This window comes from Grammomys surdaster, unplaced genomic scaffold (genome assembly GCF_004785775.1).
Source record: "Grammomys surdaster isolate TR1022 unplaced genomic scaffold, NIH_TR_1.0 203, whole genome shotgun sequence".
NCBI lineage: Eukaryota > Metazoa > Chordata > Mammalia > Rodentia > Muridae > Grammomys > Grammomys surdaster.
This window is the reverse complement of record NW_021604648.1, coordinates 2,601,163-2,627,284: the sequence shown is the minus strand read 5'-3', so window position 1 is coordinate 2,627,284 and position 26,122 is coordinate 2,601,163. Positions and strand designations below refer to the sequence as shown.

Here is a 26,122-nt window from a genome sequence, read left to right as displayed (position 1 = left end):
CTTTTGTCAACACAGGTATTGTTACTATTTTGCATTAAATTTTGATTCTTTGTCTGCATTTGGGCACTGAGGTCAATATCGAGCTTTGACAACTATTTTGATATTCTGAGCTAAGACTTGGTTAAAGGGGGTTCTTTGTAAAGGAGGATGTCTGAAACCTGTCATTCTGAGGGTAACAGGGGGCAAAAATAAATGTCAGAGAGCAACCAGAGGTGACATTTTCTCATTATCCTCAGGGCTCATCTTCACGGCACAAGAGAGAATGAAGCCAGTACTAGACTTTACACCTCACATTCATCCTCACAGCGAACTGCTGAGGCTAACCGCTGAGGCAGAGGTTAACACGAAGAAATCAAGTTTCAGAGAGGCCGGACTTCAAGTCCACACATTATACAAGAACATCTGGGCTCAAAAGCCAGAGCATCTTCCAAGAGACTGATGGCTGCCAGCCACCATCTTCTCAGGATCTGACTCCCACTAAACAAGATTTGTTAAATCACCGCCAGGACACAGGCTTCAGGGTCTCTCAATGGCATAAGTCACGTGAGTCACTTTAACGTCGAGGCTGTCTGCATGGGACGGCACATGGTGACCAAGCATGACGCACATTTTAGTAGCAACCCTGGGCCTCAGACTCTAATTCCAGCTGCTGGTCCTGGTACCTGTCCTTTGCCTGTTCTTCCAGGAGTCAGACTGACCTCACCTGCCTCAGCATCACGCTCTAGGACTCCCCATTACTCTTTGCCTCTCTCCGAGAGGGTGCTCTACTGCCTGAGCAGAGCTCTGCCTGAGCAGAGCTCTGCCTGAGCAGAGCTTAAGTTACAAGTTGAGATGGCTGCCTATTTATCTCTTTGGCTATCTCACAGCAGCAGAAAGCCCAGCAAAGTGGGTGTCTGGGAAGCTTTGCAGTGTCTCACCCACATCCCAGCTGTGGGGGTCAGACATACAGATACTCACCACCTGACCATCAGTCCGTGCTCCATGAAGTTTTTCAGGTTAGGAAGAGTCTGCCTCAGGTCTGGAGTCCCCAGGCCATGCTGGTATCTCAGCTGCAACGGAAGGAGATTAAAATTGAAAGATATTTTGGCAGATGCTAGGCAATGCTCAGGAAGATGAACTCCTGAGTGAGCAAACATGAAGTGCACAAATGCCACGTCAACCACAGCAGAGGCATGGCATTCAATGGCCCTTCTTTACCATTACCTCACACCTTGAACTTGGAAACAATGTGGCCAACCTCAGGCCTTGATCTAGCCTTTTCCATTCCCAGACCTTGGTAAGAGTTTCTAACACCATGGACATATCTCATAGAAATATTTTATTTAAGTCAGAAAAAGATGAATTTATTCTTATTGTATGTCTATGACTACACTGCCAGCAGGTATGTAGGTATGCCATATGTGGCCTGGGCCCACAAAGGCCAACAGAGGGTATAGGGGCTTTTGGAGCTGGAGTTTCAGAAGGTTGTGAGCCACCATGTGGGTGCTGGAAACTGAACATGGGTCCTTGGCAAGAGCAGTAAGTACTCTTAACCACAGAACCATCTTCCCACCCCTCTTACTTTTAATTTTGTATATATGTGGTGTGTCTGTGTGTTTGCATAAGATAGTGTCTGACAGGGCTGGGAGAGGTTTTTGGATCTCCTGGAGCCACCAGGCATGGGTGTGGAAAATCATGCCAGGGTCTTTGCAAGAGCATTGCCGCTCCTGAGCACAGAACCATCTTTCTAGCCCCTCAAAGAAAAGCAACTTACATGTATTAGTGTCACAGCTGACAGGGGCTGCACTCTAGGTTTCTGTACAACCTTCATTGTGTTTTGTGTGTGGGCGTGAGGGGTGGGGGGCCTCTTGAGGTTTTTATCGCTAGCAGCACAAAAACAGAAGACAGAAAAAGTGAATTTAAGAGTTAAGTAAAATGTTACTGGAAGATTAATTTACTCCATGAGCATCCAGCACTCAGTTGATTTGCTGTAATACTTAAAATAAAGAATTTACTCTCTTGAACTGAGACTCTAAAGGAGAACTCCAGAACACAAGTGAGTATGTACAATGCTCTGAGTGAATACATACATAAGTAAGAAGGCAGAAACACAGTTAGAACTAGAAGGTGTCTTGGCTATGACTGAAGCCAGTGGTAAATTCCCCAGGCATCCTCGGTACACACAGACCCAGTGAGGGCCTGGTTTTCACAAGCCGTTCCTTCTACTGTATCCACTTTACTGACTGAGGAGAAAATTGGTAACAGCACTTGGGAGGTCAGGGGAAAATATTCTCTTCCCTTCAAACCTAGCTTGGTGACCTAAATCACCTCCTGAGATTTGCTAGCCTTGAATTATAAGATCTACTCCATATTAAATGACATCATTCCTTGTATTAATATAAAAGCATTTTTCCATACATTGATAAAAGCAAAATGGCTGATATCCCAAAATGACATTCCTGAATTCATTGTTTCAGTAAGAAGTGAAATTGTTTACACATGGCATGAAAATTTCACCTGTGATTCACACTGAAAAATATTAAATATTAAAAAAGACCTATGCAGAATAGCACAAAACTGTGTGTCTCTGGGCCAACACATAGTCAAGTGCTTGCTTGAGCTTCACAATGGACAGTGGGTATTGAGTTGTTTTCAGAGACCACAGTGAAAAATTCTCTTAAGTCTGATTTCAGTCAAAGAAATGAAAATGTGAGAACTTCAAGCCTCCACCTAGGCCTTAAGTGTTTGTTACATTGCACTACTACGTGAGAGCTAGCATTTCAGGATCAGACAGCACAGGGAGGCTATGGACTGCCTTTCCAGCCTCTGTAAACGAGGAAAGCAAGGCTCACAAAGGCACATGACGTCTCCTTTGCTAAGACTGGAGCCTCTGGATTACCACTCCGTGTTCTCTCATCACACTGGTCTTGAGTTTTCAGTATGGAGAATAAAGGACAGATGTTTGTACTGTGGGTTGGCCAACTGACCACTTTGCATACACACAGCCTTAGGTTTGGTCTACAGCACTATGGAAACTGGGCACAGAGACAGAGCCCTGTAATCCTGACACTCAGAAGGTTGACGCAGGAGGACCGGAAGTTGAGGGCCATCTTGGGCTATATACAGAGTTTAAGGTCAGCCTGGAATACATGAGCCCTGATCTCAAGAAAGAAAAAAAAAGAGTTCCTATCACATATGTTTCTGTATAAATTTAGCTTATTACTAAGTATTACCAAATAAGTAGTTTAAAGTGCCATAGGTGTCTAATGAAAGAATAACAATGCCTAGTCTCCAGGAGCAACTGCTTCCGGCTGTTTCTTCCCCATTGCCATCTTTCTAAATGTTGCTGCTAACATTTCCCACCAGCCACCTCCCCACTTCAACAGCGTTCACAGTCCAGGCACAGGAGACTCCAACTGTCTTGCACTCCTCTTTTTTTTCTTTCTAAGACAGAGTTTCTCTGTATAGCCCTGGCTAGTCACTCTGTAGGCCAGGCTGGCCTCAAATTCACAGAGATCCTTGCCTCTGCCTCCCAAGTGCTGGGGTTAAAGGCGTGCGCCACCACCTCACTCACCATTCCTTTCGCTCACTCTTATCCACTGTTATTAAATTTGAGAATTCAATCTACTTTCCTATCATTGTCCTCGATGAATTCAATACCATTTTTTTTTTTTTTGAAACAAAGTCTCATGTAGGCCAGGCTGCCTTGAAACTTGCTATGTAACCCAGGCTGGCCTTAAATCCCCCAATTTCTTGCTTCTGCCTCCCATGTGCTTGATTATAGGCATGTGCCACCACACCTGATTTCAGCACCCCATTTTTTCTTAAATCAATATTCAGAGTTGGACTTACTGTGCCTCACAAATGCTGCTCAGTGCTGAGCCATATGGCAGACAATTCCGTTCTCCATATGACTGAATATACCACACCCACCTGCTCAGCCGTTTCTCCCTGAAGAGCTGTATGGGGAGTCAGCTCACTCACTTCGTCTACTCCCTCTCATGTATAAAGTGGGCACGGTTCTTGCCTCTAAGCATACAGTGTGGCCAAAACCAGTATCCAGCCCAGGCAAGTACGCAACACACGGCCTTACTATCATTAATATGCATGCATATTCTTTCTGCCTGATTCCACAGCATTTACCACAAGGCTGGGAAAAACTTGCTCAATAATGGCTTATTACTTAACTAATTAGAAGGGAATCAGCAAAGGAAGGAATGAGCTATCTCAGAGCAAAAGGCAAAAACGTAAGTACAATGCCTAAGTCTTTTAAATGCTAGTTTTGACTGACTGGTGTGGCAGTGATAAAAACATGTATTTTAACAGCTTCAAAATAACAACACAGGGAAATGGACAGACATGTGATGTGGGTGGTCAGGAACTGAGTGACAGACCCAACTTGGCTGTGCAGCCATGTGCAAATCTCTTCCTGGGTTGAGTTAATCGAGTAATTTCGAGCTTTTAAAATCTCATATTCTTTAAGAAGTTACCCTGGCAAGGTACTGTCAAAAACAGAGATAAAGGAAAGAGAAAGGAAAAAGAAAAAAACCAGAAAAGAAAGGCAGAGACAGGACTGGGCTCACTAAGTTCCAGAGTTTACTTGGCCACACACTCATCCAGGACACCTTCTGGGGGTGCCCAGTAGGTAAGTATTCCTTGGAACCACATCTGAACAGAACCTCTCTTAACATGCAATCCCTGTGGCAGCAAAAGGACCAACAGCACCTGCCTTCTGGACTGTTGTGGAGACCCATGAGCGTCATGGCTATTCTTGGTTGTCAACTTGACTACATCTGGTATTTACTAAAATCGAAGCTGCTGTGTCCACCCGTGAGGGATTTTTCTTGACTGGCTCATTCAAGGTGTGAAGATCCACCTCAAATCTGGGCCACACCTTCTGGTAGCATAAAGGACATGGAAGAAGGAAGCTCTTGCTCTGTGTCTGCTTGTCCTTGTTCATTCCTTCTCTGGCATTACAGCCTATTTCTCCTGGATTCTGACAATACTGAAGACCAGCTGAGACACCCAGCTGTGATGATTTACCAAGTAAGACAGGTTGACCTCGATGTTGGAGCTCCCAAGGGCTTGGAAAGATCTGGTTTACATAGGGTGGTGAGTGCAGCTACAGGGATAGGTGCCACCCTCTGCGACTCCAGGGATGGGATTTGAAGATAAGCATGAGTGTACTTCTGAGAGCTTTGCTCAGTGAGTGTCCCCTACTGAGCAGAGGATTCTGTTCTCATGTCCAACAGTCAATCTGAGTTTTGATTTTTAAACACAATTTTTCTAGGTCAAGAAAGACTCTGGGGTTTAGGAATCATTTTGTCATTTAGGTTTTGGTGGAGGAGAAATTCACTTTAGACGACATGTGTCAATGTGCGTGCACGCACACAGACAGACAGACAGACAGACAGACACACACACACACACACACACACAGAGCCACTTATTGCGTGGCTTATTAGCTTCATATGGAGCCTGAGCTGAGCTGCATGAGATGGCTGATACAAACCGTCTGTGACCGTGAGGGAATGTGGATTAATATGTGGCTTCAATAAAGGTTACTAAAAGATCAACACTTCGTGATGGGATTACAATGAATCTGACTACAAAGAGAACTGGCATGCAGGAACTGAAAGCAAGAAATTAAAGATGTACATATGCATCAAAGATGTAACTTCAGATGGCTTATGTAGTTAAACATCTCTGTAGGATTGGTTCCTAATATTTCACTTGAAAAGAACTAGATTAAGACCTTTAAAAAGGGCACTGCCATGTCCAAGCCTGCCTTTTTAGAAGAAACTACAACTCATTCACAGACATGGATGGGCTACTGTGAAAGTCTAGCATGAGGAGGCACACTGTTCTCAGAGTCTTGGAACATACATTTCCAGGGAAAAGCATAAAACCTTGATTATGAGCCTCCTGGATGCAAGGATGACCTAAATACTTTCCCAAGCCCATCTATAAACACATGCCAGGCTTTTCCACGATGGATGGGCTGTAATGTAAACACTTTACATAGCCAGGCCTGCCGCCCCGAGCTCTGAAGCCTCATCAGCATCCAGTCTAACAGCACTACAGGGCTTCAGACACTCTCCAAGGCACACATCAACTGCCCTCGGAAAGCGGGTTAAACTGAGCACTGACAACGCCTTCCCACCTGTTTCTCACACGAGGGAGGGAGGGAGCTGTCCCACAGCAGATCTCAGAGCAGGCGAGTCCAAGTTTCTGGGTTCTAACCACAGGCTCTTTCCTTTGTACTGGGTTGCTTCACTGTATTTATGAAGCACAGATTGTATCTGAGGCTAGCTCATCCTTACAGAAGCCCTTATATTGCCAACATCGTATGCATCCGGATCTCACACTGAAGCCGTTCTGCCCATCATCCTTGGTGAAGCAGGGAGGTTACCTGGGGTTATGCACAAGAGCACGGGTGAGGGGTAATCTACAGAAGCACAGCAGCTCACAGGTGGCTCTGTCATCTAAGAAAGTACCCATCTCTAGCAACCAGTAATAGCTTATTTGCCCTCACAAAGGGGTGGGAGTGCCACTCATGACCTAGACCTGTGTGTGCAACCTCACAGGTCCTCTTCCCCTCTCCAAGGGAATGTTCGTGAACCCTGTCTTCTCTCCTGGTAACCAGAGATGCTCTGATCTTAAGATGGCAATGGTCATGTCACCCAGAGGATGGAGTTCCGGATCAAAGCACTGTGACGTGCTGTGACTGCACAGTCAGCCTGAGTCTCCGTCACTGGCAGGCTTGTGCATTAACTCACGAGGTTCAGTAATTAACATTCAAGTGGAAAAGCAAATCAATCGTGGAAGCCGCTCAAGCAGTTTCAATTGATCTCTTCAAAGGAAGACCATGTGCCCTGAAGGCTAAGGGTGAGCAGGCTGTGGAGGGCCCGCTGGCATCCAATGCCCTCTTCGGTGAGCAGGCTGTGGAGGGCCCGCTGGCATCTGGTGCCCTCTTCCAGTGTGTCTGAAGACAGCTGTAGTGCACTCATACATATAGACATAAATGAATCTTTAAAAAAGTATTTATTGAAAACAAACAAACAGACACGAAGTTTGACCACCCAAGTGCCTGTGTAGCAGTGTCTCGGATGACGAGGGAACCCTTCTTTCATGTGCTTGCTTGCCATGCTGCTTCCTCTGGCCCACCTGCATTATGTGAGCTGCACTTCCACTGATGGATACCTAAGACCTACTGGCTAACCTTAATCCTTCCCAGTCACTAACCCTCTGCTAAACACCACTTCTGTCTAATCTAGCTAGAATAGATCTTGTTGACCACATTAACACCATCCTCTAGTTAATAGGGGATCCATAGGGAGAAAGACAGAATGTGTGGAAAAGCAAAGTGAGAATGTTACCCTAAGATAAGAGCTTCCTTCAGGAGCATTCAGACAAATCAAGAGAGCTCGGTGGCTCCGGTCTGTAACTCTGCCCTCAGGAGCCTTAGGTAAGAGGGTTTTTTTTTGTTTTTTGTTTTTTTTATTTGACAACATCCTCAGTAGTTACAGAAAGACCTTGCCCTCGAAAAGTGGGGAAATCAGATGACTCTATCAGTCTCACTAGAATAAAAAATGGGCTTAGGGCTGGATGCCAGTGCAGCTGGTAAATGCTCACCACACAAACTTAAGGACTTGAGCTTGGTCTCAGCACTGGTGTAAAAGCCTGGGCACAGTAGCGTGCACATGTATCCCTGGAACTAGGGAAGTATCAGCAGGCCTGGTCCTGGGGCTTGGTGGCCAGCCAGCCTAACTGAATTGGTGAGCTTCAGGCCTGTGACTGCTTCAAAAACTAAGAAAAGTAAAGACCCCAGACGTTGATCTCAGTCTTGTACGTGTGTGTGTGCTTATGCACACACACACACGCATGCACACACCCAAAATAATAAGAAAAAACCTATTGCTGTAAATTTGAGTACACAAGGGACAAAGGTCCATCCAGTGTTTTCTAAATATACTCTCCACAGATAGTATATTTGATCATTAATAGCAGTTACTCAATTCAATAATTATCTAACAGTCTGTATATGGTGATGTTTATGAAGGCAGAAATATGTGCATATGTATATACATATGAGCACCCATACACGTAGGAGAATTTGGAAATAATTTGAGGTTTAGAGACAGAGTTAAATCGAATTTGAGGTGGGTGGTGGTAGCATGCACCTTTAATCCCAGTACTTGGGAGGCAGAGGCAGGTGGATGTCTATGAGTTCAAGGCCAACCTTGTCTACGAATCAAGTAACAGGATTGCTAAGGCTACACAGAGAAAACCTATTTTGAAACAAACAAACAAACAAACAAAACAAATAAAACAAGAAAAATTCCTGTAGAGTTTGAATTTGCATCCCAGGTTTGTGAGCCCCTGCCACTTTGAGTCTTCACCGGATTGAGGATGCTTAGACATTTCATTTTCACCCTATGGTCTGTGTGCCATGCAGCTTGAGTAATCACTTGTACATTTTCACTAATCTTCAAAACTGTCACACAAGACAGGTAGTGTTAATTAAGCTCTATGCACAAGAATGTTTAAAAGTTAGGGGTGTACGGACACTTCCCTCGGAGCAAAGAAGAGAAGCTGGCATCTGAATTCAACCGAGAGAGGCCACAGCACAGTCTACTCACTTACTAGCAGCATTTACAGGAGACCGTCAGCTCCTGTCAAAGGCACGGATTTCGTCTCTTGACTTCTGTTTCCAACATTTCTCTCTCTCCTCAGCTGCTGTTAAACTACACACATTCAGTCTCCCAACATTTTACATTATAAATTAATTTCCCATAGTTTCTTTATTGTTCTCTGTAGTTCTGAAGTCCCTCCAGTTTCTTTAGAGAACTCGACAAGACAATCAAGTGCTTTACAAGTGAGAGTTCTCTAGAATGCACTTTTCTCTCATTAATGTTTTTTTTCCTCTAAAAACATTAATTTTATTATAATATAGCTATTTTATGCCTTTTAAGTTGTTCTGAGGAAGTTCACTGACCTCACAGGTGCCTACTGTTTAGTCTCTGGTTTATCATAAATAAACAGAGTTTCCTGAACACCCCAACCAGCAAAGAGTGTCATTGTTGTGAGTTGTTGTGGAATGACGTGAGTCATTGTTTGATCTGACAACTCGTTAAGCAGAAAGCAGCTCACTGGACAAATATTTCTGTTAGCCAGCTTCCTCTCACTATGATGAAACTCCTGAGGCAATTAACATATTCTGAGAAAATGGCTGTCCTGGCTTATGGTTTGGAGGCTCTGGTCTGTGATCAAGTTCCCCCACAAATATAGTGTTGGGCTTCTGGGGTGGTAGCACATCACGGCGAAAGTGTGGCACAAACTGGTCCAACAGTCAGGAAGCCCAAAGAGACAGAAAAGGAAGACATAAGTGTCCCATAGTTTCCTTCAAGGACTTGCCGTCAGTGATGGCTCACAAAGCTCCATTTTCCTTAAAGGTTCTCCCAGCACTAGAGAGCACCACTCTGGATGAAAGCCTTTAATTCATGGGCCAGTGGGGGATACACCCAGGAGAGAGCAGCAGTAGTGAACACAAACTGTAAGCAAGGTTTGAAGGGGATCACAAAATGACAGTCATAAATACTCCCCCACAAAAGGGGTTACCTATTAAAGGAGTGACAACTGAGTAAGTTTCTGAGGAAAGGATGGCCCACCTCCCTTACCTGAGTTTGAAGTGGGTGATAGCCTGCACAATTTAAGAACCATCATCCCTGTCTCCTCTAGTCTCCAGTGTTACTTTATGTTTATAGCAAATGGAGATACCATTGGGTCTAATCTAACCACGAACTTTCAGAAGCACCTCCTCCCCTACCCTCCCACCTTCCGCCTTAGTCCCCTTAGGCTGTCCCCTAGCCTAAGAGAAAGTCAGAGAAACAGGAAACAAGAGAAGGGCCTGATGGGACATTTCTGGCCAGAAGATGGAGGAGTCATATGAGCAGGCTCATGAATGGTCTGTAGGAGAAAAGGTGGCCCCAGCTGACAGCCAGCAAGACAATGGGACCCTTAGACCTACAGCTGAGAGGAGATTAACTCTGCCAACAACCTAAACAATTACAAGTAGATAAATTCCCAGGAGCATTCTCGTAAGACCAGGCCAGCCCAACACCTTAATTATGGCTCTGAAAGACCCTGAGCAGAGAAGCCAGCGGAACCTACCCAGAATCCTGACCCGCTCCGTGAGATACAAATGGGAGCTACTTATGCTGCTAAGCTTATGAAACTTTGATATGAAGCAAAAGAAAGGCAATACAGGCAGGCAAGACTACAGCTGTCCTTTACTGTCACAAGGCCAGATTTGAGCAGTTGCTGACAGATAGCCTTCAGATTCGGGAGGACCAGGTGAGAACATCTGTGAAAACTCTACCCAGCACTTCCGAGACTCTATGCCTCTGCCACGCACCAGAGACCACACAGATGGGGCCAGGGAAGCCCACTGTGTTGTGGTCACACTCTCTGGTGGATCACTAAGGGGTAAGTATAGAAACACTAGACCTTCTCCTTGCTTCACCTCACTTGGGGTGTCACGATTGTTGTTCTTCATTGATTGTGGTTCTCTAAAATCTCCATCTTTCGTTAGGGTGAGAACTAAATTCAGACGTTCAAAAGTTTGGAGGATGCAGACGGGATAACTAACAAACATGCACAATGGGCACAGCACAGGATAGGTCCATCATCATCCTGGGGGTGGGGGACACAACATTTACACTCTTAACATTTCTGAGTCACATAGTTCACCTATCACAACACTGGGATGTAGAGACAGGAGGATCAGAATTCAAAGTCATTCTCAGCTACATAGTGAATTTAAGGTCAGCCTGGATTACACAAGATTGTTAAAAAAGAAAAAAAAAAAAACAAGAAAAAAGTCAATGTAAATAAGACAGAGATACTCACTATAATCAGTTCATACTAAGTAGGGCTGATTTATTAGGTAAGAGGAAAAAGTTAAGAGAGATAAAAACTAGAAGACAGGTAAAGCAATTATTTATTTTTTACAGATACATGAATTGAATCTAAAAATCTAACCGAATCAAGCGAATATTCACTGGAAACAGTAAGAAAGCTCACAATACAACAACAACAAACAAACAAACCAAGCATGAGTTAGACTATGATTCGGCATCATTTTAAATCACTTTAACCAAAGATAAGATATCTAGAAATAACAGTCAAGAGAGCACCTTTATATTAAGGAAACTTTACTATCTTTTGAAGGATGCTGAAGACCACAGGAAGTGGATACTCGAATCTGCTCTTGCCTAGGAAGACATAAAGAGAAACGCTTCCATGGCCTTTGTTGGCCACTTAAGCATTTTATAATATGAACCCATTCTATCACCCCATGAGGAAGGAGAAAACCACTCCCTTCAAATGTGAACTGCACGTTCCCTCTTCTGACTGTGTGACGAGACCCCTGGAGGAAAACTTTTGGTGAGGAGTGGACTAAGCTACTGCCTGACTGACAGTAGAGCTGAGCTGAGCAGCAGACGCAGGAAGAGGATGGGGCCGTGGAGTGGACTCTGGGGGGGGCTGTGGAGTGGACTCTGAGGGGAGCGGGGTGGAGGGCACGGCAGGCCACGAGGAGGGGGAGCTGCATGCTAGGAAGTACACTGGGCAAGGAACTGCTTTTGCTTATTTTCATATAAAAAAGTAGGAATTCGATTCTTTTCTTGATAAATAAGGCTTATGTCATGTGTTCATCACCTAAGCGGGCAGGAATAGTTCTAGATAGCCTGATTAGCAGATGTGAGAAAAATCACAAATTTTCCTTGGATATGTTAAAATTTCACCAAAATGGGTTGGCAGGTTAATTTTTCTTTTAATATCACTCTCTGGTACTATTAATTTTTGGAAAACTGTAATACAAAGCTGCTAATTATATCTATTAATGGTCCTGAGGACTATGCCAAGGTTATTAAATAATGTGACCGTCTACATTTAAATTACCACTTTGACATTAATTTCCTAGCTAACTCCACAAATTTCTGACTCAACAATAATATAATTAGAAGCCAATTCAGCTGGTGGGATGTGGCTCTAACCCCAGCATGTGAGAGGTTGAGGTAGGCCTGTGCTATACAGCAAGACATTTTCTTTAAAAACATAAAAATAAACAAATAAAAAATCCTGTTCACCTGAAATGGCACAGGAGGGGTTTCTAAAAAGCCAAAGAACCTCGAGGTTGGAATTCTATTCTAGGTTTGCTTTGCATTGCTGCTTATTCCCTGTGTGAGCCGTGCATGGACCTCTCCCTTCCCTAGCCTCAGCTCCCTCTTCTAGAGAACTCACACAGCAAGGCCTACTCCATAGTCACCACGGGCTTGGATACTGTAGGTAAACACAGCACAGTAGGCTGAGTGGCAAGTGCCTCCCAAGTGTTAATCCTCTCCTCTTCCCACAACTGAGTCTAAGAGCATGACTGTGGCCCCCACCACTAGCTATTAACACCACACCACACCCCACACCATACACACCCCACACCACACACACCACACCACACCACACACACCACACCACACACACTGTATCATACTATGCTATGCCGCTTCACTCATCAATCATGAATTTCCTTTCTAATTTCTTTTGCACAAGACTCTGTGTTCCTACTTGGGGTTCTTAATCAAATAAGGGAAGTTCAAAAAGACAAGACTCACTAATGGAGTCAACTGAGGTGAGGCCATTAGGAAAAGGACAGAAACCAAAAGGACGGTGGCAGTGGAGGAGGAGAAGCCACTGGAGGAGGTAAGGGACAGACTTACACTTGGAACCCAAGTTCACTAGCACAGGTCGATTGGACACACATCAAAGGGAGTTCGAACGATCCACCCAACCAGCTTTGTCTATCCTTTCTCCTCTTCTTCTGTCTGTGGAGATGCAGACATGAGAGGCAGCTAGAACTGTGTACCACTCAGCCAGCAGGTATTGAACACCTTTATGCCCTAGGCCATGGCTCTGTTACAAAGATACATGGAAAGGTAGCTTCTGCTTGGAAAGTAATCTGAATATAAAGGAAACACTGCTTAAAAAACAGAAACACAGAATATTAAAAACATCCCAAAGGAGGACAGTATTTAAACACAGAGAAGTGACCTAACCTTTAACTAAATCTCAGGGGACAGGAAGGTCTGGGAAGGACTGACAGCCTGCCTGGGCTGAGCAGTGCTATCTGGAGTTTGGTAGGAGACAGGGAACAAGTGCTTAGGGCTTGCGTGTGTTGAGGCCCAGAAGTAAGAGAGACAGGAAGGGTAAGGCTCTGGTGTGGACAACGGGAGCAGAGCCATGCAGCCTGCTAGAGAACAGCAGACCTTAAACAGGGCTCCAAAGTGTGAAGGTTCCGGAGAAGGAGCCTGTGTGTCAGATGACAGTGACACCACACTGCACAATGTGACAAAGAAACAGCCTCAAAGGATGGTGAATTTTATATAAGGAAGGAAGAAGAATGCGGTAGAGACATGGACAAAAGTCCCCCTGTCCGCTCTCTCTCCATCGTCTTCTTGCTCTTTGTAGACTTCTAGGAAATAACTCCCACGGAAGGAGACTACAGATTTCCATTCAGAGTAAAGGGGGACAGTTCTATGGCTGCCTGGAGCGGGGAGTGTATATAAGACACTGGCCTGCCCTGCCTGGACGTATTGTAGGCTCTGTTCTGACGCCCTTGAGGACAGCTGCTAAGGCTTCATCTGGATGGAGACAGTTCCAGTGTTGGAAGCCTGCAATGGACGCTGAGGGTCTGCCTTGAAATAAGTCTGTGGAATAGTCTCCCACGAGCAGAGCCTGGTGCACAGGTTACATGGCAATGACAGGTCTGGCGAGGGAGAGCTTTGTCCTGGCTGGCGCTTTGGTTTTATGGCTCACAGACTTATTTCCTATGGCTTTGTCTACAGTTGTCTAGCTGTAGCATGCACACAGTGAGGGACTCAGCGAGGGATTCAGGGACTTAATTCATCCCAGGCCACTGCCTACCTGTTAAAAATATTACTTCTATGGTGAGCTAAACATTTTCCCTTTCTGATTTCTAAATGTTAACCTCATCCAGGTTTAATTTCACTCCTCTTGGACAGCCTTCCAAATATGAAGATGGCTATCTCTTCCCTCGGACATACTCTTTGCGTATGTTTTAAATTAAGTAGAATAATGATAGATTTAACATAGACTTCAGAGCTTATCAATAACTTCCATTACAGTTTTACTCTGTATCAGGTAAGCATTTATGAAGCCATGATGAAATAAAGGTCAACACACATGGGGTCCTTGATTCCCAGCCACTCTCTGTGTTTTGTCTGAAAACAGCGGAGTGGTGCCGGCACTCGCCCAGTCTCACTCACACATGTCCCTGAGTGCTTCACCAGGCACCAAGCAACTCTGTCAGTCCTGGAAGAAGCCTCTGCCTTTGACTCTTTACAGTATGCCCATGGCATGCTACTCCTTCAGCCTCAAAGAGCCTCCCAGTCCCTTCCGTCCCTGGCTGCTATGGGCTGAATGTCCTCACGGGAGGCTGCTCTACAATGGGATGGCGTCTGGAGCCGGGGCTTGAGGAGGAATTAGGTCATAAGTGTTGGTCCCTCAGGGTGGAAGAAGCGAGAGAGAACATGTTTTCTTCCACACTGCTTTCAGTAGCTAAAGACACAATGAGAGGGTCACCTGCCAACCAGAAGGGCCCTCACCTGACACCCAGTTTCCACATCATGAGAAACAGGCTGCTGGTTAAACTACTCAGGCTTTTCTCAAAACAGCTCCAGCTAAGACACTGGGTGAGACAGCAGTTCAAACCTTACATGGAGATGGTTTTCCTGACTGAACCAGTGGGAACGACCCACATGATTAACAACCTGCTTTCTACATGCCAAGAGTTTGCAATGTCCACTCTACTGTATCTAACTTACAGCTCATGAAAGCATCAAGGTTTTCTTTCGGTTGCTTTGGGGTGACAGTACTGAAGGTTGGAAAGGTATACAGTGTCTATTAAACCTCAGCTTACCTACCTCAAGCTGTGAGTGTACAATGTTGTTACTCACAGAAACTATGACGAACATCATAGAGGGACTAAATCTGGTTCATGAAGAATACTTTGGTTAGCTTCCCAAACAGACTGTTTAAGAAGGTAGTTAAGTTTCTCACCAATTAGGGTTTTAGGAGGAAGTGTAAAGACCGCTTCCAGGGATTTCTGTAGTATAGTACTCATGCAGGGCTGTCAGGGAGAGCTTGTCAGTGACTTGGGACAGTCACTCACTAGCTTGGACCTCTTTTTGCTGCTAAGCACAACAAAGTAAGGCTGAATTTGGCAATTTGGTTAAAACAAAGAGGAAAAAAAATAAAAATTCACTGTAATTTTTTATAACTTTAAAATATCATTTTTCTCCTCACTTCTGAGCTTTTGGGATACTTCCAAGGTAACATGACAGCCTGAAAACGTCTCCTGCAGCCTCCTGAAACCGTACCAAATGTCACCGATCACATGTTCTTTTCTGTGCATTTTTTGAGAAAGTTTCAGTATTTCATACTTGCATTATTTCAAAGGACAAGACAGCTTTATTTTAAATATTTTTCTTCTGCATGGATTGTGTTATTTTCTCTCGTTGTTCCCTCTAACTGCTTCTTTGATTCTAGTCATTTGTCTCTGACTCTTGATATCTTATAGGGTATGAAATTTGTGTGTGTATGTGTGTGTGTACTGTACTTATCCAGCCTGGGATTTGCTGAGTTTCTAGAGTCTATACTAAGTCTTTGAGAAGGGGTGCGCGCACATGCGTACACACATACACACAGGCACACAGGCACACACGCACACACAGAGACACATGCACTTTTTCTCTCGAGAATTGAACCCAGAAATTTCTACCACTGAGCTACCTCACTAAGCTGCCTAGCTTGGCCTAGAACTTCCTGCCCCAGCAAGGCCGTGGGGCTCAAGCTTCCTTTATGAAGCAGCATATCCTCTGCACAGAACCTGTTTGCATCTCCATGGACAATGCACTTAAATCACTGCTTATTATAGTACCCAAGGCAATGTGAGTGCAATGTGAACAGCTGCACTGCTTCAGTGATCAGTGAAGAGGGAGAAAGGCCATGTTCCATGCAGACGCCTCTGACTTTCATCTCTGAATCAGTCAATGTGGAACCCATGCGTAAGGTGGACCAATTCAATTTACCTTCACTAAAACAGATGCTTTACTGAGCCTACAGCTGTAATCCAGCACTTGGGAAGACAAGGCAGGGGGATTGCTGCGAGCTTGAGAGCAGCCTGGACAAGAGATTCTATAAAAAGAAAAAGAAAAGGAAAAAGAAAGACAGAAACCCAAACCCCTAAGACAAAACCAAACCAAATCCACAAGCCAAAGAAAGAAGGTTCTTTTACATCCTTTACCAAAACTGTAGGAGCTGTTTCAAAATCCATGCCCACCAATTCCAAGTATCAGGTCATCTTCAGGTTATTTTTCAATTTTTTTTTTTTTGAGAGTGGTCCACAATTTCCTGTTTTGCTATCCATCAAATAGTTTTGAGTTACATCCTAGACAATGTGAAATCACTGTCTCCTTAGTTTTATTTAGCAGGCCATTAACTTGGCTAACCTTAAACTGCAAGCCCTGGTGGGGGACATGGGGCTTCTCCAGGTCTGGATTGTGATTCATGAAGTCAGTCAGTGACTTGGGCAGAGGCTGTACACAGCATCTGAGGCCCCCTTCCCTAGTTCTCAACTTGATCTGTCTCCCTTTGCTTTTCCAGGCTGTGCTCTCCAGAGATCTGTTCTCTGAGATTAAGATTGAGAGACCAGAAATGTCCAGGAGAATTTCAGTGGCCCACCAACCATAGACAGGGGCTGGTACCCAGGCTAAAACCTGCCAAATAAGACCCCCACCAAGTCCCATTCAGAGCTTTACTCTCCAGTAACTGCCCACTTCCAGTTACTCTCTGGTGCCTTTATTATATTTTCGTTCATAACTTCTAAGTATTAAATGCAAATAATAAAGTAAGATAGGAGAGATAAAATAAGATCAACATGTTGCAAGCAGTAACAACTTAGCAGACTTGAAAACACTGGATTTGAAGCCAAGCTGAAGGCAATCTGAGCTACCCCTCAGGAATCCCCAGGAGTTGGTGGCTCTAGGTACTTTGTGGATACATTCATTTGAATGTGAGTGTGTGTGTGTGTGTGTGTGTGTGTGTGTGTGTGTGTCCATGCCTGTGTATATACCCGCACAAGCAGAAGCCAGGTCAATGATGCTTGTCTTCCTTAGTTCCTCTCTCCAGTTTATTTACTGTTTTTGAGACACTCATTCAAAACCGTTTCTCACTGAACCTGAAGCTACTGATCCAGCTAGATTTGCTGGCCAGTGATCCAGGGATCTGCCTATGCCTCTGTTTTCTCTCCACACAGTGGCTTACAGACTCATGTTGTTGTGCCTGGTTTTTTTTAATGTGTTTTCTGGGCATCCAAACTCACAGTGGCACAACAAGCACTGTACCTCCTGAACTCCCTCCCTGTCTCCCAGTACTTCTTGGAATGGCAGCCCAATTGGATTAACAACAGAAGACTGGCTGAAAAACATACAGTTATATCCACAGAACTGCATTCATTCTCCTGTCCTGACACAAGCACTACCATTTTCCTCCTTGGAGCAGAAAACATGAGGCACAACTGGAGACAAAGGTCCTGGAGTGGCACCAAGAACATTGAGAGACTTGCATATCCTGTGCTCAGACTCTAGTTTTCTCTCCCATTCTACTTCCATCACACAAGCAACCTCATGACAGGAGGATCTCTGACAGGTTAAGAGCAAAGACCTATATAGAAAGACATTAGCTGTTCTTTAAAGAGCCCGGCTAAATCACCCTATAGAGAACCTCACAATTGAGAACCCCATTTGTAATTATAATATAATTCTCACTTGCTCTGTATTATCTTCCTAGACACATGCCAGGCCAAGAACACTTGGAATAAGAAACAGTGCTTTCATCAGACACAGGCAGGCCACCCTCTCTTGGCAGGCTATTCCTTTTAGGTTGAGTTTTTAGTGTTTAGTCCTGGTAAGAAAGGCACTGGTTCAGTCATTTTCCATGAATAAGCTTCCTGACTCCCTGTTACATGCTATGTACTGTGTCAGGTTCATGGATAACTCAGACTCAGGCCCTTAAGGAGGTTACTAGTTTAGCAAGAGGCACATACAAAACAATAGCAGAAATGTAAGAATATTAATGTATTTGACTGGTGAATTTCAATAAGCTCTCTCCTCTCTGTCTCTCTCTGTCTCTCTCTGTCTCTCTCTCTCTCTCTCTCTCTCTCTCTGTGTCCCCCCCTTTTTTTCCTCCCCCCCCCCTTCTCCAGAGCTCCTCTGTGTAGTCTTGGCCACCCTGGAGCTTGCTCTGTCTCCCAAGTGCTGAAATTAAAGGTATACACCATATCCCCTGGCTCTGGTTCTCAGTTTTAAGCAAGGAACAAACATGAAAAGATTTGTAAGGCTGCTTGTTGCCTTTTCTCCTTATTAAAAGGGACTTAGTATGCCAGAAAAACAGCTTGACTGGGGAATCTACCTAGCATCTCTCACCAAGACCTCTGACAAAAGAATCTCTTACAAAAACTAAACCAACCAACAGACAAAACAGCAAGTGGACAACCACAGCAGCATTGCCATGGTGTGACCAATGTCACCACTGGGTCAAGTTCCATTTTGGTTTGGAGGATAGCCCTGGACTAAAACAGGATGATTACCCCTGCCAATTTTCATGAATGTTGTCAGGACCAAATCAAATAATACACAGAAAAATCTTTTGAGAGGGTATCCTGGGCCTCATTTAACTACACGGCCTGGCAAGTTGTTTCATTTTCCTGAGCTTTAAGGAATTCATCTGTAATGTGGGAGCAATTCCGCCTGTTATAGGGGCCACAGGACTGAAGGACCATGCCTGACACTAAGGCTTCATGTCTATTATCTATGACAGGACCTTCTTTGCTTACATTGGTTTTTGCAATACCAACTGGTTAGTAAGAATCAATGAGCTTTAACAAAGGACATGAAACAGGCAGGGTCCTGATAAGTCAGGATCCCTAAGGAGAAAAAAGCAAAAACAGATTTTTAAAAAACCACATTACTGAGTGAGCACATCAGCCTTAGAACCAAACCTGTCAGCTGAAAGTTTCCCAGGAAGCTTACAGAGGAATTCGCCAAGAATATGTTTGACTTTCTTGCCGGTATTCCTGTGTACCAGGCACGGTCACAGGCACACGTGCCAGAGGGTATGTGAGAGAGTGTGTGTACACAAGGAGAAAAGTTAGGACCCACTGAGGAAAAATAAATCTCTCACACATGAAAATGAAGGAACTGCAGAGACAGCACATCCCCGAGCGAAGCGGATGCCGTGGGATACGCGAGCCAATAATTTATATGTTAGGGCTTCGCAAAATGTTAGGCCCTAGGAAAGGAACCAAAACAAGTCAAATGACATCAATGAAAAGGTATGAGAAACTGGGCTGCCCCTCTGGGATGCAGGTTCTTGCTATAAACAGCGAAGCCGAGGACTCAAATGACAGAGCACGCAGCGTGACAATGAAAACAAAACCTTTCCCATCCCGCTGCAGAGCCAAGCCTGGGGATCCCTGAGACCACGCCTGGTGCCATATTCCAAGCCTTGTGGGTTTCTGCTTTTCTTCTCCTGGCAACCCTTGGGGGTGGGGGATGGGGTAAGCGCAGATCATTTCTAAACTAGCAATTTGTCTGTCTAGATTTTGTTAAGCCTGTTATGGTTATGATAAAATATGATCTTTCATATTTAAATTACTTCTGACCTTGGTAAAATATTGCTTTATATTAACTGGCTCTTGGGACCCTTTAATTTTATGAAACATGCACTTTAGTTTTTAAGAGTATGAAAGCAAAAGTGGATATTCCTGGTCTACTACATCATGTTAACAAGCTAGCATAGATCTGGGAACACAGAGAAAACATAGCAAATCTCCACTGAATCAATTTCAAACAGGAAAGGATGCTGACAATTAAAAACAAAATATAGCCAGTACCTCAAATCCCTGCACAAGGGAAGGGGCCCTAAGCAGCTTCCTGGATTCACGGCTCCCTGCCCAAGGCCATTCCAGAGAAGCAAGTCACAGAAGTGAAGAACCATGGGAAATTCCAACACCCACTGTGGGGGGGGGGGCAATGTTATGGATGTGATAACCAGTATTTCTGGAATATGCAGTGAAGAGAACTAAAAATATGTAGGCTTGTGGATCTAAGGGGGCCACTCACGGTTCAGAATGTCTTAGATAGTAGCAGTAATGGGCCACAATCCTCATCACAAATCCATAACCAAGAGCCATGTTGGTTTTGTATTACTTAAGCCAGGCTACACTCTTGGAGTCCTGGAACACCCATGCAGAGTGGATGTGGCTGGGCACAAGTGCAGGGCTCAGGGCCATTGCCAGGCACTTGGTCTCTGGCATGCAGCAAGAACTCCTGCAATGCTGAGAGATGGGTCGCAAAGCAAATGGACTCGGAAGTGGATTTGAAAACTGTGACAGAATGCTGACTTTGAGATAGGATCACAGGCTCTGGTGCTGACAGATGACAAGGGCGCCAGTGTCCTGACCAGTGACATGACTGGCCGACCTGCAGGCAGGCAGAACACCAGTCAGGAACCCCACAGGCCATGAAAAAGAAAAGTTTGTTCTTTATTTTATGTTTTTATAATTTTATGCTCTGGTTCTGCTTTTGTATAATTACCCAAACTGGAACACCACTCTCAAAGTCCCTCTAACAGCAAACAAGGGGCTTGTGATGAAGTAGCAAGAAGCACACTGCTTCCTTCACCAAGACAAGTCCTCTATAAGTAAAAAAAAAAAAAAAAAGAAGCAGCTCCTGAACTGAGCAGTGCTTATCACCATGGCCGATTACATCTGGAATAAGTTCCTTATCCAACTGCAGATGGCACCTTCAGATCACACTGACGCCTCAAAACCACTCCTGCCTCGATGGTGTGTAGCAGGAAAGACAGGCCCTTAGCTATCTAGAACTCAGCACGGGCTAGAAGTGGGTAGAGAAGGGGACGAGCACTACTGTATGTTCTAGTGACCTGCACATGTATATACTTCATTTAACACCGTATTGGTAGATATCCTATTTCGTATTTGAGATAATCCTGTGTTGGCTGCATTACCGCTCTGGACTGCTATAATGGTGACCATGAACACGGAAGCCATGCTGATAGTCCATTGAAAGCTCTGGATCCGTACTTCAGCCAATGACTGTTTGGCAGAGATGCTAAATAAGGCCTGTGGTACATGGACATCCTCCAGAGGGCAGCTGAGCATGAGAGCTTCCTGTGAATTAGGATGGATCTTTCTCAGGGTGGATCAAAGCCCGAGTGCCTCCTAACTTGCCCTCTGCCTTCCTGCTCTCCTTCTATAGACAGCCCATATACATTAGGCTTTCCTACCTTTTCCATTCTCCTCTAATAAACTGTCTTGATAATGTATTCCACTCCTGGAATCTGTTCCGACCCAACATAGTCAGTGAAAGTGAATGTTAGTATTGACCTGTGTAAAGACCTAGGAGGAAGAGAACACCAATGCAGAACTGCCCTAGAGTGAGCCTGGGGAGCTTTTCACAGTAGGAAGCCTGACACAAAGAGCAAATTCACAAGGCTCTCTGGCCCAGTTCTTCTGCACCTGGGATAACAGGCAGGGAGGAGGATTCAGAGCTTGAGGTAATGTGTAACGTCCTGGAAGGGAGAGAAGGCCACGAGCTAGCAGGTTTGCCGAGCTGTGGCTTCCTGGTATGATGAGCTGCATGCATAGATCTGAAAAGCAATAAAAGCAAAATCAAAAGTGAACTGGACAGGTGCACATGGCACAGAACTTGGTCCTTGATGGATCCCGCCAATGAGTCACAACTGAGCCAAGTGGCTCAAAAGAAGTTGATAATAAAACCTCTGACATTGCCTGAGCAGACACTGTGGTAGAGCAGATGCAGCAGGGAAAATGTAATTGTATATGGATCCCCCGGAACTGTGAGCCTCACTGATGTGAGTGCCAGGAACCAAACTCAAGTCCTCTGCAAGAGCAGTGCACGTCCCTAACCACTAACTTCCTGGCCTCCAGACGATTTTTCTTCTCTCATTTTCTTTTTTTTTTAAAAAATAATTTATTACTTTCTATTTTATGTATATTTGTGTTTGCCTGCATGGATGTCTGTGTATCCATGTACACGGTGTTCATAGAGGCCAGAAGAGGCTGTTGGATCCCTTGGAACTGGACTTACGGACAACTGTAAGCTGTCATGTGGGTGCTGGGAACTGAAACCGGGTCCTCTGCAAGAACAAGTGCTCTTAACCACTGAGCCGCCTCTGCAGCCTCTGCACGATTTTTTATAAGAAGAAACTTTTGTATTACTCTGCCAACACTCAGAACTAGACTAGTACACTCAACAAGTACTTTCTGGCTTCTGTGTCCAAGTACACAAACCTCTGAGTATATTCTATATTTCAGTTTAAAATAAAAAAGCAAGATATAAAGTATAGAGAAACTAGGATAATACATTTTGTTTGGAAAACGATTATATAAGAGATATGAATTAACGTTTAAAATAAACAAAATGAGGTATATCATCATGGCTGTTCTTTAGGAAGGGGTAAAGAATCAAAACGACAACATAGTAACTGTCTCTGCTTCCTGCAGCTACAGCTCACTAAGTATCTTAGACCACGACTAAGAGCCCTACATCCTCTTAGCCTCTCACACTTGGTTATTAATGCCGCCTTTATGGAAATAAATAACAAAGCCCCAAAGGACAACAGAAAGTGCATTAGTGTATGCGTTATCTCTCCTGGTATGAATGTAATGGGCATCTTAATAAGGAGATATAAACTAATGTCACTGATTAGAACATGCATCCACTCACAGCACCTCACATCCTCCAGTGGGACCTGACAGTCTTGTCTGAGTGGAATTACTATAAAGCACATGATGAATTGGGGCAAGGGGCAGAGGGACACATAAATGTGCCTCAGAGACGAAGCAATTACATTCCAGGACATCACAAGCTCCAAGTCAACACACAAGGCAGAGCGGTGACCTAAGGTGTCCTGCCAACGTGGGATGCTCAGCACCGGCTGGGACTGAGCTATTCTGATTGCTGGGCCACAGGCTTCCTTGGTCGGAATAATCTGAGAGTAACATTTACATGTTTTAGTCTCTTTTAATCTCCAAAATACCATGAAGTGATGTTTATCAGAGTTAAGACACAGGCACATTCCGCTTGGATGACTTCATTCTCAGGGGACCCTGTCATTATGAGAGTGTATTAAAAGAAAGCAAGGTTTCACAAGCCTTCCAGAAGAATCCTAAGTGACATTACAAATGAAAGCCAAAAAAAATTTTTTTGGCTTAGCTATACAAAGTAATTTCCTTCTTGTGGTTAGCTTAGCGGTCAGAGTTCAGCCATCTTTGGATAGAGTGACCACCACAATTAGTGTGTGAATGGCACTGAGACAGGCTCTCCTACTCTCTCCTAATTAGCTTTGATTTCAGTGCTGAGCACAGGGGATTGACCTGTGAGCTGCAAATGCCCACAGATCCATTTACCACCAGGATTTTGGGAAATCCCACACATTTGTAGGAATGCTGGAAAGACATCTGTCTGAAACCCAGTCTGCTCATCTGTGGACAGCTTGGTTTATCACATAGTCTTAAGATGTTCACAGACGCTGTTTCCAGTGCATCTTTCCATAATATAGAACACCAGAAATACTCCACACAAATTTGCTTCAGTTATTTCTTTAAAATTTCTTTTCCACCAAAAATTAGCCCAAGCCTGCTTCCACACTAATAACACAGAAGTACCATAAGGTGATTAGGTCTGTAGACGACACATAGAAAAGCCTACTCTGCCTACAGATATGCTATTGCAACCAATAAAAGCAGACATACTTACTTGTGATGCTAAGATAATGGAGTACTCTACTGCAAAATTCTTTTTCTTCTGGGGTACATGATAATAAAACGATGGCTTTCATCATGGCCAATGGCATCTTCAGAGCAGACAAGTATTCAGCCAACAGTGCTACATACACCCTTTCACCGTGGTTACACAGACTAGCACATAACATATGACGTGCAGTTTAAAGCATTGGGATGATAAGGCAAACTGTGTAGCCACGACTTAGTCTACAGAAAGAAGTTGCTGGGTCCCAAAGGGTCCCCAGAAACCTTTTGTACTAATTCCTTCCCTTTCCCACTGGTAATCCAGCCTCAATGTACAGTTTTCATTCCTAAACAGCACTGCTGACCCTTGTCTGGTTTTGAACTGCACACTGCAGTGATCTCTTACTGCCATCCCATGTGTCTACCAATAAAGAAACTGTTAAATGAATTATGTTATATACATACTACAGGACAACCTTTGCATAGTTCTACTTACCAACACAAACTGCAGTCACAATATACTTAAATGGAAAAACAAAGCAGAAAAGACAGACAACAGACCTCACAACCTAAAACTATTTAAAATTGTATCTATTTTAACTGTGTCCTCTGAGCACCCTGGGTGCTGAGGCAGGAAGCTTAGGAATCTGAGGCCAGTCTGATCTATACAGATATGAGCCATGGCTTGATTTTTTAAAAGGCAAGCACTTTGTATCAGACTGCCTAAGCAGAGTGCTGGTAGCATGGCAGTTACCAATTTCAAGCTGTTATTCTATAAGCTGCAAGCTACATACGCTATAAAGCACAGCTTTGAGGGCACCCCCACTTATTCCTACCGAAGTGGAGTCTGGCAACATAGCCCAGGCTTGCCTTGAAATCTCTGTTCTCCTGTCTCAGCCTTGTGGGTGCTGGGATTGTAGGAGTGTGCTATGCCAGCTAAGTGCTTAACCATTCAGCTATGCTGCCTCTGAATTAGGTAATCTTAATCTAAATTTTTTGGCTGTTTACTTGCTAAATTTACATTAATAAGGATACTAATTTTATTATCATTGGAAACTCAAGCTTATAAATTTTAAAATGTTCTTCTTTAATGAGTACCAGAATTCAGATATATCATTCTTTTGGAGTTTATTTCTTCAAATACCTTATGTCTAAGCTATGCTGGTCAGTTTGATGCCAACTAAAATCAGACCAAATTTATTTTTCATCTGGTTCATAATTCATTTCATAAGGCTCAATCAATCACAAAAAAATATAGTTAGGATTCCTATCTCTGAACCAGTTGAGATGCATTCTTTGCATAGCTGCCCCCCCTCCAGCGGATGCCACTGCTGGTGGTGCTTCGGAAAGCCAACTTCATAGAGTAAGGCTAGTATGATAGGGTAGAGGAAAAGGTGTTACAGATGCTAAGCCAAGCAAGATGCTACATCTACACCTTAGCTCCCAGCCACAGGAAAAACTGGTGGTGGCGTACCACCACTGCCTAGCTGTAATACGTGGGTTGCTGTCAGCTAGGAAGAAAGCAGCAAGCATAGTCATTGCTCTCAGAGCACGATGGGTAGGCTCTCCACGCCGTTGTGTCAGCAGAGGTCCAGCTTATCCGACAGTCAAGTAAGTAGAACACCACCAACACTTACAGAGGTTCTGCAGTCAACCGAATTATATTTATTATGTAAATAAACCGAATGTTACTTACTAATAAAAAAGGGACTTTTATTTAAAATATACCAAATTCGCTTCCAATTCAATAATAAAGACAAATAACCCAGTTTAAAAGAGAGCAAAGATCTGCATAGTCACATCTCCAAAGAAGGTAAACAGACAATGGGTATGTACTTGAAATGATGCCAGACACCTCGGCCAGTAGGAAAAACTCAAATCAAATCACCTCACAGCTAGTGGGAAGGCTATAGTCAAAAAGACAGAAAATAAAGACCATGCTTGAAAAACCAAAAGGGACAGAAAATAGCCAAATGTTGGCAGACATGCAGAGAAATTAGAAACCTGGTGCAATATTGGCAGGAATGTAAAATGGTGTAGCCATCAAAAAACATCTGACGATTATTCAAAACATTTAATGTAGGGAAACATAACTCAGTAGTTGGGTGCTTACTTAGCATGTATTAGGCCCTGGGCTTGATCTTGAATACAGGATTTAAAGAGAGAGAGAGAGAGAGAGAGAGAGAGAGAGAGAGAGAGAGAGAGAGAGAGAGA

General features: G+C 44.1%; 1 protein-coding gene across 2 annotated transcripts in view; it reads right to left on the bottom strand.

The window, feature by feature from the left end:
• Uvrag (UV radiation resistance associated) overlaps nt 1–26,122 on the bottom strand; it is a 239,871-nt gene that overhangs the window by 20,734 nt on the left and 193,015 nt on the right. For both annotated transcript variants that reach the window (XM_028770684.1, XM_028770685.1), the window contains exon 14: nt 958–1,049. In XM_028770684.1, coding sequence (XP_028626517.1) covers nt 958–1,049 — 92 coding nt within the window. The remainder of the gene's footprint in view (nt 1–957; nt 1,050–26,122) is intronic.